The following is a 16,456-nucleotide window of genomic DNA, read 5'->3' on the forward strand; positions in this document are numbered from 1 at the left end:
AATTCATTTATAAGTTTTGCTGAATTCATTCATTATTTATGTTCTCTAAAAGTAAAACATCAGTGAGAAACAAAACATTTTTATGTTAAAATATTTATATTGAAATATTGGGAAAATCACTATATAAACTATGGAGTCATTAATAAATTTTATTTGGCTATTGGGAGAATTGAGGTAGAGAATAAGATGCCAGCCAGGGAATGTGCAAAGCACTTCATGATGGCTCTTGGAAAGAAGCTTTGTGAAAAATGTTCAACTGTAAGTGAAAGGAAAAAAGAAAAAGGCCTTTACCTCCTGGGGTTGGGTTTTACACAGATGTGATGTGCCCAAAAACTAAGTCCCAAGGGGTTTGAAATTGGGAGGGGAATTTTAGGAATGGAGGGCAAGGGAGAAGGCTCTTTGTGAGAATAATTTCAATAGCAGTTTCCAAAAGTAGATGTGATGTGCCCAAAAACTAAGTCCCAAGGGGTTTGAAATTGGGAGGGGAATTTCAGGAATGGAGGGCAAGGGAGAAGGCTCTTTGTGAGAATAATTTCAATAGCAGTTTCCAAAAGAGAGAAGTTACAGAGAATGCCTGGCTTACAGAACATTATTTGGTCTGAGAATGCATAATTAAGGATTATTAGTTATATATATATATATATATGTATAATTTTTATATATTACATATATAAAATATAATAAACTTTTACTACCTCACATAAACTTTATCCATCTGGAGTAAATTAAGGACAATATTTTTTCTCTAATTCATCAGTCATTTGCCATACTTTAAAATGTGGAAGGAATATGGAAGAATTATTGCCTATCTAGACAAAGAGGTACTCAAGAGTAACAGAAAAATACATCTGAAATGGTTTCTGCTAGCCTTTATTTGAGAAAATTTACACAAAAATCCCCAATCCAATACTTACAACTGTATCTGTATAAATCCCACATGCCTCTTTCCATTAAACAAACAGAAAAATAACTTTATGACAGAGGTTCCTGACAATGGTACAACAAAGCTTACTTAAACTGTATCATTCTCATTTACATTATATAGACCATTTTGAATAGTATGCTCAAAAATGGAGAAAAGCAGATAATATCGCTGTTTTTAAAGCTGATTTACTCTTGTACTAGCCTTTTTCCAAAGGCAAAAAAATTTTTTAAACTTTTTAGATAAAAATCAAAGTATAAAACTAATTAACTTTCAAACCAAAAGCACAAATGTCCAACTTGGGAGTTTTGGCATGAGTAAAAGGAAGGGACATGAAAGAATTTCATTTCCACAAAGCTTGAGTTTAGACTCATACTTGGGAACAAAAACATCAACAAAATATTCTCTTCTCTTCTGCTTTGACATTTTGTTAGAACAGAAGACCAAAACTAACAGAGCAGCTTTCATTGCTCCTAAAAAGGGGAAAGGCACCAGTCAGAAATATGAAAGAGTATCTTCTTAGGCTAATGGTACAGAATAGAATTTCACATTTAAAAGTCTAAGGATGAATCTTAACCCACAAATTTGTTTATTCTTTTCCCTACTTGGATGCACCCTCTCTGTCATTTAGTATATGTAATACCACACATAGACTTTCTCAACATCTGCTGCCCCTATGGCAAGGATTCTACTGCCAGATTCTCAGAAGTAGTACCTATCAATTCTCAACAGCAGATGGCAATGTTGCACAGTTAATGAGAGAACCACTTTTATGCCACAGAAGAGGAATACACAAGGAGTCAAAAGCAAGAAAAAGGCTTTTGGTTCACAGTAGCTGAAACATTAACAGAATAGCTTGAGATTTTTAACAACATAACTTACTCCCTCTTACACCTTCATACTTACCCAGGTCAACACAACAGTGTTCTCTGATAATTCCAATATTTTGCTTCTTTACTGCAAGCTACATGGTCCTAAGTCTTGTAATTCTTGCCATTGTGATTAGACAAGCTCTGTAACAATCAGCAGGGTTAAAAAGAAATTACAGAAAGGATAAACTCCTACCTACTTTCCTGGGAGATGTGGGAAAGATTTCAAATGATAGTATTTATCACAACTGTTTATGAACATGGTCATTTGTATCCACATTTTCTCTTATTCACATTAGTATTAGCCTTTAGGCACCTCATATTCCCACAGTGATTCTTGGCTTTGCTTTCACAACATGTATTTTCTAGTATTTGCTCTTTTCGTGACCCTCCTAGATGTCTATTTTATACCTTATATGTCTTAATTCTCTAGATAGAACACATAAGGGCAGGAATTAAGTCAGTGACTGGTGATGTGAGAAGAGTTGGTAAGTTTTACTTATTTTTCCTTGGTGGGAGTTATGTTAAAAATTCAAGCAACCACATATCTGACAGAAGACTTCTATCTAGGAAATATAAAGAACTCTCAAAGCTCATAAAAAGATGTTCAACATCATTTGCCTTTAGGAAAATGCAAATTAAAACCATCATGAGATATCATTACACAAGTGTATCCAAATGACTAAAAAAAAAAAAAAGTAATAGTACCAAACGCCAGTGAGGATGCAGAGAAACTGGATCAGACATACATTGCTGGTGGAAACGTAAAATGGTATAGCCATTCTGGAAAAAGAGTAGGGCAGTTTCATATAAAAATAAACATGTGCTTACCACACAGCCCAGCAATTGCCCTTTTGGGCATTTATCCCAGAGAAATAAAAATTTATGTTCACATAAAAACCTGTACATGGATGTTCACAACAGTTTTATTAGTAAGGGCCAAAAACTGAAAACAACCATATGCTGGGTTAATGGTTAAACAACTGTGGTATATCCATACCATGGGATACTACTTAGCAACAAAAAGGAACACACTGTTGATACACACAGCAACTTGGATGGATTTCAAGAAAATTATGCTGTGTGAAAAAAAAATCAGTCTTCAAGTTAAATATTGTATCACCACATTTATATAACATTCTAGAAATGACAAAATAATAGAGATGTAAAACAGATTAGTGGTAGCCAGAGGGTGGGGTGTGGGGGTAAGGAAGGGAGATAGATGGCTCTGGCTATAAAAGGGCATGGAATTGTTATGTATCTTGCAGTGGTGGACACATGAATTTATACATGTGACAGAATTGTATAGAACTAAATACACATAAAAGAAAAAGTTCAAGCAATTAAGCACAAATATTTTAATTGTCTAAAATGAAACTTTCTTGAGGTGTCATATCCATCACCCTTTTAAGAGACGTAAACATGAAAGGATGTCACCAGAAGCTACCTAAGCATTTCAGCTACGGGCTAAGAGAAAGTTAAAGGCGTTTTCACAAGGAAACCCAAAGAGGACAATCAGAATAAAATAAGTTCGACATGGTCGTACAAATCTTGGTAAAAGAACTAGAATGGAAGCCCAAGCTGGTAGAGCAAGAGAGAGAAGGAAAAAAAACATGGTTCAAGCAGATCACGTGAGGAAACCCAGTACAAATGCTGGCTTTGGCATTATCTAGGTAACCCCTATTTTTTCTCATAGGTGACTCTAATAATAGTCCTATTGTTGCAAAACCAGTCCAAAGCCTACCGAGTTAAAAAGAAGTCCCTCATTGACTTGTTGGGTATATGTGGTACCCCACATCCTCCCACACCAAAGGAGATCAGTTCTGGAAATAAGGCTCCAACGTGCCTTGATGGTGCTGTTGGCAGAATGCCTTAGGCCAGGCACATCCCAGCGATGTTCTGCTGGTTGAGATACAAGGTGGGAGGAGACTGTACCTCATTACTCAATCAACTTCTTGGCCTTGAAGAAGCGACGCAGGTAAAAGACCTGCCAGGTGGCTAGTCCAATGAGGCAGAACATTGAAAAGATGCTGAAGTACAGGACCCGAGTATTTGTTGACTCTTAAAAGAAAAAAAAAAAGCATTGTAAATGTAATGAAGTGAGCCTCCTCAGCTGGCTAAACAATGGCTGGGGGGAAAGGCAATTAACTAACTTCACTCTGTCCCTAGGTCTAACAGCAGGATTTCAGATAATTATTTTTAAGTTCATTATCCTATATATAAACATTAAAAACTATAAAGATTAGTGCTATCAATTTGATGCACTATAAGCTAACTGAGAACATGGTCAACTGCATACCACAGAAGACATTTCTATTCTTGTGAAAATCTAACAAGGTTCATTTACCTTTAGCAGCAACAACATCGAAGCAAGCACTTTTCCTTTCATACACCCCTCTCTGGCAAAACTGAGAAAAGGGTATACCAGAATTTAAAGTTTGGGGATCTGTCTCTTTCATGGTTCACTTATTGAGAAATAAGAGCCACGTTCCTCTCACCATTGGTATCACGCATCTCCTCCTCTCGCTTCTTCATGTAGGCAAAGTCATTAACGATAGATTCTGAAAGGTCTTCTAGGCGTCGTAGCTCCACCTCTAATGGTTTGAGCTTCTCAACTTTTGCAATCTGGAAGAGAAAGGAATTAGGAATCCACTCCCTGAAAAAATTGCTCTGGTTGAGAACACAAGACAACAACAACTTTTCAAAACTTTCACCAGACTTAAATTCTCTCCAGTCGGTCATTCTAACACATTTTAAAATTTGGGTTTCTTATTTTCCTTACAAACTATATCTTTCCATTTCAGACTTTTTTTATACTTTAATTTTGATTAAAACCTCTGTAGAAGTAATATAACACAGTGAGATATAAAGTAATATATGCTATTTTTGTAAGATTTCTGACTTTGATAAAGCACTTTACTTTGCCCTTCCTAGGTTTGCTCAAAAAATTGCACTGAGTTTTTCAGGTTCTTTTTTTTGTTAAGAATGACACAACCAATTAAAAGAAATCTCCAAGGATTTCCCTGCATACTGTGGAATGAGGGTGTGAGAAAGAAATAACTGTTTTCCTTTCTCAACCTAGACCACTACGAAATATCTAAGAATATCTAATAATTAGAGGCATATATCACATAAGCAAGGATTTCATTATTCTATGTTTCTTTCTTATCAACCTTAGATTATGATTTACTTTAAAATGGGTACTGGCAGAACTTTCCAGATCTTAAAACTCTTACATACCAATTGCTCTTAAGTTTCTTCCACATAGGGAATTCTTCAATAATTCTTTTTCTACAACTGCTTTTTTACTCTCTATTTACTGTACATTCTCTGCAGAACTCCCACTTTTTCTTCTATTTCATTCAATTCCCCTTTCTCTTTGTTATATGTTAACAGTAGTTAACATGGGATGAATGGGAAGAGTTTTTTTTTTTTTTTTTTTTTTTAAAAACCAATGGGTCAAATAAGAAATTAAACAGGACATCAAAAAATTTCTTGAGGGCCGGCCCGTGGCTCACTCGGGAGAGTGTGGTGCTGATAACACCAAGGCCCCGGGTTCGGATCCCATATAGGGATGGCCGGTTCGCTCACTGGCTGAGCATGGTGCTGACAACACCAAGTCAAGGGTTAATATCCCCTTACCGGTCATCTTTAAAAAAAAAAAAAAAAATTTTTCTTGAAACTAATGAAAATACAGACACAACACACCAAAACCTATGGGATACTGCAATAGCAGTACTAACAGGAAAGTTTTTTTGTGTTTGTTTGTTTGTTTGTTTTTTTTAAAAGATGACCGGTAAGGGGATCTCAACCCTTGGCTTGGTGTTGTCAGCACCACGCTCAGCTAGTGAGCAAACCGGCCATCCCTATATAGGATCCGAACCCGCGGCCTTGGTGTTACCAGCACCGCACTCTACCGAGTGAGCCACGGGCCGGCCCAAATGGGAAGAGTTTAAGGATGATTTTTATGTTGTCTTTGCTTATTTATATTCTTCGCTGAACGTGTGAAGAGCAAGACAAAAGTTATTTAAACTAAAACTAGAAACTCCTGCTAATTAAGATAGAGACATTTAAAACTGAGTTTATATTTAAGGTACATAAAAATATGGTGATGGTCTTGCGACGACACAGCTAAATTTTCTTTCACCAGATGTACATTTTCTTACATTTGTAATATGTTGGCTACAGTTAATGGTGTGCCTGGCAGCTGCAGAACAGTTCACCTGGGTATAATAATTAACCAATGGTTAGTGCACTGAACTACCTACTACCTTTCCTAGGTGATTGCTCAAATGACAGGTGTTGCCATTAACCTAGGATATGCAGTTGGCCATACATATCTGTGGGTTCAGCATCCATGTAGTCAACCAACCATGGATTGAAAATATCTTTTAAAAAAATTCCATCTGTACTGAACATGCATAGACTTCTTTTTCCTTGTCATTATTACCTCAACAATACAATATAACAACTGTTTACATAGCATTTAAATTGTATTAGGTATTACAAAATCTAAAGAGGACTTAAAGTATATGGAAAGATGTGCATATATTATGACATTTTATATCAGGAGCATGAGCAGATTTTAGTATCTGAGGGAAGTCCTAGAACCAATTCCCCATGGATATCGAGGAATGACTGTATATCTGTTGACTGATTTCATAAAGAACTGCAGAGCAAAAAAATTCCCCAGGTAAAGACAGCAATACAAGAGATATATAACAAGCCGAACCTTAGTCTGTTTAACATCTTCCCTCCTGCTCTATGCTTTCCCCTCCAAAGCTTCCTGAATGAGATAGTAGAAAGGAAATGGCATGGTACTTTTCAGAGACAAATTATTTAAGGTTCCCTAAATAGAAACTTGCAAAAGGAACTGGAAGTGAAACTATGGCTGTGCCTCTGCCAGCTGAAAGTAGTATTTTTTAAAATTACTTTGAAGACAACTTCTTTTTTGTTGTTGTTAAACAACAATAGCCCAAAGGCCCAAAAGCTGAAAAAGGATGATGAAATTAAACCTGGTACTGAGGATGGCTTTTGTACATTATAGCCCCCAAACCTGTTCCAAATCACTTTCCAGTATTTATTTTTTATTGGTATAATCAACACATAATAGTCTCTTACTAAAAATTTAAGCTATACAGAAACAAAGAGAATAAAAACTAAAAGTCCACCTTCATAGTTACTCATCTACCACAAATCACCGCATTCCTTTTCCAAGGTAATGAGGGTTATGAACTTAGTGTTTATCTTTCCAGACCTTATTAGAAGATACACACTATTTATGCTTTTGCATATATGTAAATGTACACAGAAGAATATAGTTTAAAATATATTTATAAATGGGATCATACTGTACACATTTTTCTATGGCTTGCCTTTTTTTTTCATTTAATAAGATCTTTCCAAAAACATTAACACTTGTACATTTGTCTAACTCTTCTTAACTGCTGCAAAGAATTCCACATTGCTAGTAATCCACATTCTTTATTTAATCGTTCAACTCCCCAACCCCTTTTGTAGTATAGGGGCTACCCCAGACTCTTACACTTCTATTTATAATCAAATAGGCCAATTCCTGTCTTCCAAGTAGACTTTATTTCCTCAACGAAATCTCTACTGAATATCATCCTTCATTTAGGAAATCGTTTTCAGACTTTCACTAGTGGGATGAAGGTCTCATTTCCTAAGAAACGTCTTTCCCTAATAACTACCTTTCCTCTTGGTATTAATTTAAGACCTATAAAACTTAAAAGAAATCCCAAGTAACTATAAAACAATATTGAAAACTAACTTGCCATTTCAACCACCTAACACATCATGAATACTCAATGGTAAATGACAAACACGGATATATTTCTGTTTAATCTAAACCTAGAAATCAAAATAATATTTGGAGGGAATCAAGAAACAAATCTGTTCAAACAACTATCCTGAGTGACTTAGTTATTAAATGGTATTAAGAAAATTCTCAAAAAAAAAAAAAAAAAAAGAAGAAAAGAAAAGTAATTCTGCCTTCCTGCATGTAAGAACACACCAGTCTGCAACCCAGAGGAGGTCTTCACCAGAACCTGACCATGCTTGCACCCTGATCTTAGACTTCCTAGCTTCCGGAACTACAAGAAATAAATTTGTTATTTAAAAAAAAGAAAAGAAAAGAAAACTAAAAGTAATTCTGTGCAGGAAAAAAAGAGAAGAGATAAAGAAGAAAATTTATAACAATAAAAATATTTGGTTGTAAAAGGAAACCATTATACTGAACTAAAAATTGACAAGTAAATCAAGAAGGCCTAAAAGAATAGTAACTGAAATATGGGGACGGAAAGGAAAGAAGGACATAAGCACAAATCAAGTTAAGAAGTCAGTGGAAAAAAACTTTTCATTGCGAGAAGAATATAGAATCAGAGATAGACTTTCATGACTAGATAGCTTAAAATGTAAAAAGTTTTAGTTTTTAAAAAAATTTTTAAGACCCTAGCAATGTTTTTTTTTTTTTTTTGAGTGTTTACTATGTGCAACTCACTAAGATAAATTACAATCTTAAACTCACAATCTGGTGGAGAGGCTCACATATAAAGTTACAACCACAATATAAAGCATTATGCATTAACTTCTACAACAAAGATACACATTAAAAGCAGAATGGAAAGAAAGTAGTGAGAAATTAATTCTAGTTGGCAGGATAAAGGAAAGCTTAACAGGAAGTGGGTGAGTTGGGTCTCACAAATTGGGCAGGATTTTGAAAGGGATGAGAAGGACGTTCAAGGCTGCGGGGAACCTGTAAACCAAAACACAAAGGGAGGAAAGTACAGGTCATGCTTAGGAGACTATAGTCCAGACGTAAGTTGTCTGATGTTCTAGAAGCTAGAATAGAGTATGTGTGTACATGTGTGTACACACATATGCACCAACACACTTGTGTGTTTGGGGGAGGGTGGTGGATAATATCAAATAAAAGGCTCAAAAGTTAGGCTGAAGGGCCGAGCCCGTGGTGCACTCGGGAGAGTGCGGCGCTGGGAGCACAGCAGCACTCCCGCCGTGGGTTCGGATCCTATATAGGGATGACCGGTGCGCTCACAGCGCTCACTGGCTGAGCTTGGTGCGGCTGGTCTCAAAAAGGACAAAAAAATAATAATAATAAAAACTATTCAGTTGGATAAGTAACATTGTTAGAACTCTCTTACATAAATTACTTCTGGTTCCAAAACAATACTGTTTGGTAGATAGTATTACTTCAGTTAATGAGGAAATTGAGGCTTATAGGTTACGTGACTTGTTTAGGGTCAAACAGTAAGTCACAGTACTTAATCCAAACCTAGGTCTGCCTTGAATATATTGTTCTTCCCAAGCTACCTTACATTGAGCAAGGCAGCTTTCATCCCTTCCCTTTACCTACCTCTTACCAGAAATTTCCTTGTAACTTACTTTAAAAATTACTTACAAGAGCCCGTTAGGCTGAAGCTAAACTGGGGAAAGGGATGAAAAAGGTAGTATAATAAATTAGACCTATTAATATATGCTCAGATTATGGTATGGTATGTATTTTGTATCTTGTAATCTCATAACCTATAAGGTAAATATTACTATCCTTAAATTTTTCAGATAAGTTAACTATGCTTGAAGATGTTAAATAGTTTGCCAAAATCTCACAGCTTGGTGAGGCTGCGATTGAAATCCAAGTCTATCTAATTTTATACTTCATTCTATAGGTACCAGACATTTCATGAAGAAAACCAGATGACTACACTAAGTTTTTCCTAAATCAAATGTGAAGTGAACAAGCTATACTAGGACACAAAGATTTGAATATGTTGTCTAGTTTACTAATAAACTTCCTAGGTTTCCCACTGCTATTATTCTAATTTTTGTAGGCAATAGAGTATAATTTTAAAACAAATTATGGTAAATATTCTCAACAAGACTCTCTTTACTTGTCCAGGACTAAGCATTCAATGAATATCATCAAGACTTTATATCAGTCAGTACAAAAAGCTAATAAAGAAAACCTCAGTATCAAAATCCTCACTGACTGTTGTTCTGATCTTCTAAACACATGATTTAATGTTCAGAGTATCTATAAGAATGCCAAATTGCACACGTTTCATGAAGACAGGCTGGTATTTTTCTAGTCTACTTCTCTCCTCTATGGCTGGAAGCATAAAGTGTGTTTTGCCAACAGCTTGAGAATAAGTCTACATGACAATGTATACCATAGCTTCTCCACTAGGAGGTGGCATTTCTGTGGAAGGCTGCATGGAGCTGTTAAATACTCAAATGATGTTAGAGCTACAAGGGACTAATTTACAATGAGCCCCTCACTTTACAAATGAGGAAACTAAAGATTCCATTAAGTTACTCAGCCCTTTGAATGGCAGATCAAGATTAGTAACACCATGGTCTCTTGACTCCTACCCAGGATCCTCAGAGCATCTATTCAGTACCCAAACTGCAAAGCTATGCTGTAAAATGCGAGAACAGAATCCCTGACTTCCAAAAGCATACATGCTCACTGTATCCAAATCCTACCCGTCTCTCAAGCCTTAACCGTGAAGTGGCCTTCAAGCACTCATGTCCATGCTGACTCCCTTTTCCCTAAAGCCCTGCACCACTTAGACTGCGCCAAACAATTAACACTCAATCATACACTGTCATATTCAGACTGTTTTGATTTTTATTTCTTTCCCCATATTAGTTTGGCCCCTGAACTCAAGGAAATTAAAACAATGTATAGTTTGTATAGTCCCAAATACCTGATACACAGTAAACACCTGTAACTGACCTGTTATGTCCATTCTATGCCTTCTTCAAAGGAGCCAACTTTCTCATAGTAGATAAGTGCTGCTGGTCTCCTGAAGCAAGTGCTTCCTGTATGCTAAGCACTCTGCATCTATTTTCACTCAGTATTCATTTTCATGAAGCCCACTGCCTAGGAGAAAGCCCTCCCTATCACAGTATCTATCACTCTCATCTGTAGTCATAGGTACTGTTTGGAAAAGTGAAAAGCTATAAAGCCTTTCCTTGTGTATCTATAACATGTCCAAAATATCAGTAAAATTAAACTCTTCTTAAATTATATCCAAATCTTCTATTCTAATGATGATTTGAATCTAAAGAGGTCACAGAGTTTATATGTAACTGTACCAAGGAAAGGTGTTAACTCTGACAAACTCCTTCTTAAAACATAGGTGTTAATCCAGACTCTAGAGAAGCTCTAGATTCTTTTCTTTGGTGGAGCATGGAGATCAAGAGAAGCTTCTTGTGGCAAGCCAAATTCAGTCAAATTAATTTGCAGTCTTTACACCCCCCACTAGAGCCTCCACAAACTCCAGAAGCACAGCAATAAATGTGAAGACCAGTCAGTCTAATGCAATCAAGACAAAGAGGACAGATCTACATCCAAGGACAAATCTACTCGCACCTGAGGGTGGGGGCAATATGAACCACAGGCCTATTTACAGTTTAAAAGGTCAACAGGATGCCCCCCAAAAAGTCCTGGTAATACTGCCAATTTTAGGCTAAATGAAACTTAGAAAGATCCTAATTACTCTGTTATGGCCATTTGGCAGTTTCCAGAACAGGTAGGAGAAAAGAGCTAAAATCTACTGAACTGACCAATCATGTATCAGGTGCCTTACTAGTGTTATTTTATTTAACTTATGTTAAGAAAGGGATTTTTTTAATCTGGTATATAGGATCAGAGTTCCTCCTTCCTGAGGGCATTCACAGAAACAGAACTTTTGGAAAGTCTTCAGCTGTTGCTCCTACCAGCGTAACTGTGTTTTTGGTGTACCTGTTGATAGCAAATTACAGACTAATAAAACCCCTAGGAAAAACAGGATTTTACTCATGTTGAAAATGCTGACATCCACAAGAAGGGACATATACTCCAGGAGTTAGAGAATATGTCAGATAGCGCCTTCTTTGTGGGACAGTAATTGCCTTTATTCTCCCAACTGCACAATCAGACAGTAAGTCCCTCCTAACAATTGCTCTAGTTCAGACCACAAACTAAAAAGAAATGGCTCAATTCACATACTGAATGTACAAAATGCCCCTTTTGAAGAGCAAAAGCAAGACAGTGGTCAGAGGTCCTTAAAATTGAACACAACTACTTTTTCAAAGAAACCAAATAAAGAAATAAAGAAAGAAAGAAAGAAAGAAAGAAAGAAAGAAAGAAAGAAAGAAAGAAAGAAAGAGGAGGAGGGGAAGAGTTTGGATAAGGGGCATAAAGAATAAGTATGATTTGTAACAATGAATATGCTAATAAAAAAAGAAAGTAAAACAGAAAGAAAAAACTATAAAAACAAATGCCAATAAATAAATAAAATATGACATATGAAATCAAAAGTGCTTTATTTCTGAGGATGTAAGCATTCTTTCTCTTTAAATTCAAGCTATAAGACTTTATGCTTCTTCATGATATGGCAAGCATTCTGTCTTCTAAGTACTATCATCTTACATTTGTCTTGTGTTTACACAGCAATTTCATATGCGTTAACTCATTAAAATCCTGCATAACAATTTAGGTAGGTAGTATGATACTCTGCCCAGCTATTAAGACACTAATTACTATTGATTTTATAGGACTGTATGGGATTTCAGAACTATGAGTCCACAAATACAAGGGAGAGATGTGTTAGATGTGAAGAAAATGAAAGAAATGTGCCACCTTCCTGAATCTTAATATTGATGCCAAATGGTTCTCTGGAGCTTCTAGAGATAAAGGATCTCCATTATCTCAAGGGCCTGAAATTAAATGCCTCAAAAACTCTGCATATGCTCAGTGCTCTCTGGTAATTAATGGGAACAAAGTGCTTCTATTATCCATGTCACAGGCATTAGCCCAGAGACAACTAAATTATTTCTAAGCAAGGCTACAGGCTGAGAAAAGGGCTAGGTTTTAGCCTGTGTCATGACCACTCCTCCTCTGCCTCAATCTGCTGTTTGTGGGGGGAGTCGTTAAAAAAAAGTAGTCAGTTCAGATACACTTACTGGCCAAAGGTCAAAAAAAAAATAGCGGGGAGGAGTTTTTTGTTAAGAAGCAGAAACGTACAGCTGTGTTGTAACCATGTGCGTAAAGAAAGGCTTAGGACGTGCCAGACATCTGAAGCAGGAAACACTGTGGTTTCCTTTCTGCTAGGGATTCCCCTTTGGGTTAGGCAAAAGGTCAGGAAAGATAAAGCCCCTTTCCCAATGTCAATAAAGCCCAAGGATGATGGAAATTCTGGGAATTATAGGGGTTCAAAAATGCTATACGACAATGGTACTCAAATAATTCTTTATGTAAACCCACAATAATGTCATCTGTTTTTGAGGGCAACAGGCCATGTCTAATGTCTAATAGGACATCAGGGGCTAGCCACTTAACTTACTTGGTTAAGGCATGGTGCTGATAAAACCAAGATCAAAGGCTCAGATCACTGTACTGGCCAGCTGCCAAAAGTAATAATAATAGGGCATCAGGTGTCCTGTTATTTAATAAATACCCCTTAATGATAGCCATCATGCTGAAGGAAAAAGTTACAACAGGTAAAATTACACAGAGAACAAATTCAGTGAGTGCTTGCTTACAGAATGGTCCCTAATTGGGGAACAGCAGCAGTAACCACAAACTGAAAATCATTTTATCTATTCTTCCACCTTATAAGTACATTTTTTCCTACTGTTTCATACCTCACAACAGCACTTTTATATTCATTACTTTACTTATCTATAATTAAGATTCTTCTGAATCATGAAGGTTTAAAAAGATTTTTCAGTTGACTCTTAAATTCATCAAGTAAAGAGGCCCTCTTGCTTCATTTCTTTTAATTAAACTAGCCTGGAGACAGAAATAAGCAATTCAAAGTCTCTACTGGGAACTGTCTTCCATTTATTACCGTATCACTTGCTCCTATTTATTGCCTCCAAATAACTATCTAGTTTCATTCCATTGAACACTTGAACAAGGAAAAAGAGGAGAGACATGAAGAGTTGCAATTGTTGTACTACTACTTCCTGTTGTAGAATTACGTCACTTTGAATCTTATTCCATTTTAGGATATTTCTCTTCCAAAGTCTTGACCAATGATAGAACAACTTCTGTTCCACCATTCCTTAACTTTCCTTCATTTATTTAGTTTACATTCTTCAAGAGCCAGTTACATTTCCTGTACCCTTCTTTTTCATGCCCTCAGGTACTGTTTTGCTGGGTAAAAATACTCTTATCTTTCTGTACAGATCAATTCTTCAGTCTTAAATAGTTCTTGTGGTTTTTCAAAGGTGCTCTGCACTTGCAGAACCATTTTGTGCTGCCCCCAAAGTTTCTCAAATAGAGATGAAAAAGGCTGTTGCCCTTCTCCTTATTCATTCTATGCACACTTCCACCTCCCTGTCACCCAAATGTCAGTTTTTATTATTCTAGTTTCCCTGTCAGCATCAAATTTCTATTCATTATCACTAACCCTAGTCTCTTGCAGCTTTTTCCTCTATCCTGACCTCTTCCTTAAAAGTTTGAAGTTATTTGAACTAAAAGCTATTTCTGACTATTGTTTCTCAAAGACAGCACAATTGTTCAAGACTAAACAGCACTGAATCCATGCTCTCTCTCTCTCTCTCTCTCTCTCTCTCTCTATATATATATATGTATGCTTGTACATATACCTGTCAGTCCTGAGAAAAAAGTCTTAGGAATTAAAAACAAATCACTTCTCTTAATCTTGGACATTAACACATAACTAAATTCCAGCTTTTGAAAATTGTAACTATATACATATATATACATACATATATATACACATACATACATACACACACATATATGTGTGTATATATATATATACACACATATACACACACACACATATATATGATTTTTGCACCAAGAGAGCTAATGGCATATGCTTGAGTGTTTTATCACACCAACATTTCTATGAGACAGCTGGTTCAGTCCTTTGGCTAACAGCACAGCCAAAATTATTGTTCCAGGCTGTTAATACAACTTTTTGTCTCAATAAGACCATAGCTGGTTATCACATGACTGCTGAGAAAACCACGCCTTCTGGGCAAAGCGTTAGCCTGTTGGCCTCACTAGGTCACGGAAACCTCACAGCACAACACGATACTGCCTCCTTTGGCTGTAATAGCAGGACATACTTCCTCGTAATTTTTCGCCTCCACTCCATGCTTCATGTCCAGGATCACGAGTTGGTCAGGTACCCGCCCTGTTCCTAAGAAAGAAATCAAAGGATATCATTGTGTGGAATATTTAAAATTCCGGGAAATCACCCACCCACCCTCCTTCTCCCTAACCCCTACCCTCTCAATAGAGGGAAACAGCCACAACTCCTCCCCCTACTCAGCTGCAGTAAATTCCTGGCTCTGGCTAAAATCACAAACATTCTGGACAAAGCCTCTATCTGTGTGGGGTGCCGGAAAGCAAAGAGAACATGCTGCTGGTAAAAATCTCTGAGCAGGCAGGACACAGGATACTGCAACTGGTACCACAGAGGAATAGAATAGGAATAGACAAAACACATTGGCTTATTAAAATCGTAAATACTACTCATAAGTCAAAAGAGTGTGAAAATAAGTGGCACAAAAATCAATAGGTAGTGGGCACCAATTTAGGCTGAAAAATGCACATTTCTACATCTGAAATGGTTGGCCTGTCAAATTTTGAGAGGTCATGCTCAATTAGGATTAATCCTAGCTAAGCTTGGATTTTCTTAATATAAACCTGAGTATTGAAAAGAACCTAGGTTTTATCTAATATTCCACTCTAATTCAAACATTCTGATCAATGTCAGACCTATTTAAATAGGTAAATAAAATGTTATAGGGCTATATAACTAAGCCCTTAAAAGAGTTAGAACAGCTCATGAAAAAAACTTTACAATAACAGTACAATTCTCAGGGATGTTTCTAAGAAAGCGAAATGTCTATTTGGGATAGTAGATCCAACAAAGCAATGTTCATATGAGAAAAGTTAATCTGATCAAAGGGAAATTGTAATCTTAAATCACCAAGTAGAAGAAAGGGAAAGACCCAAAGAAGCTAAAGGAAAATGGTTAACTCCAATCCCTTTAATTTACCTGACTATTATAAAATAAAATACTGCCTACATGAAATTAGAAGTTTTGGGAAATACAGTGTCACTTAAGGACAGGGGTTCCTGAGACCATAAGCCACAGAGAATGGTACTTTACCTTTTGTGGCCTGAGAGACACTGGAAGTTTTCTGAAATCCACTGAAGTGAATTCAGTAATAATTACTCATTGAGAACTCACTGGGTGCTTGAACTATGTTAGAGATTTTCATGGGGTATAATCTCTGCCTTTAAATTAATTCAATGGGGAGCCAAGACTACGTACACATAATAACCATGGTGAAAATGCAAAGGAATGTAAAATCTTAAGCCAAAACAACTGGTTCAGCGCTGGCTGTTTAGCTCAGCTATTTAGAGAATGCTGCTGGTAACATTCAGGTCCAGGGTTAGATCCCTGTACTGGCCAGCCATCAAAAAACAAACAAACAAAACTGGTTCAGATAACCCCAGCTACAAGCAATGGTAAGAGGAGGGAAGAGAGGGGCCGGCCTGTCGCTCACTTGGGAGAGAGTGGTGCTAACAACACCAAGTCAGGGTTAAGATTCCCTTACCAGTCATCTTTAAAAAAAAAAAAAAAAAAAA

The 16,456-nt window shown here is 36.6% G+C and overlaps 1 protein-coding gene across 1 annotated transcript in view; it reads right to left on the bottom strand.

The window, feature by feature from the left end:
* Positions 1-854: 854 nt before the first annotated feature.
* TMED10 (transmembrane emp24-like trafficking protein 10 (yeast)) overlaps positions 855-16,456 on the bottom strand; it is a 48,414-nt gene continuing 32,812 nt past the window's right edge. The window contains exons 4-5 of the mRNA XM_008591120.1: positions 4,290-4,416; positions 855-3,852 (exon numbers count right to left, since the gene is read on the bottom strand). Coding sequence (XP_008589342.1) covers positions 3,731-3,852; positions 4,290-4,416 — 249 coding nt within the window. The 3' untranslated portion in view covers positions 855-3,730. The remainder of the gene's footprint in view (positions 3,853-4,289; positions 4,417-16,456) is intronic.

The sequence above is a fragment of the Galeopterus variegatus genome, unplaced genomic scaffold (assembly GCF_000696425.1).
Source record: "Galeopterus variegatus unplaced genomic scaffold, G_variegatus-3.0.2 Scaffold6665, whole genome shotgun sequence".
NCBI classification, from domain to species: Eukaryota; Metazoa; Chordata; class Mammalia; order Dermoptera; family Cynocephalidae; genus Galeopterus; species Galeopterus variegatus.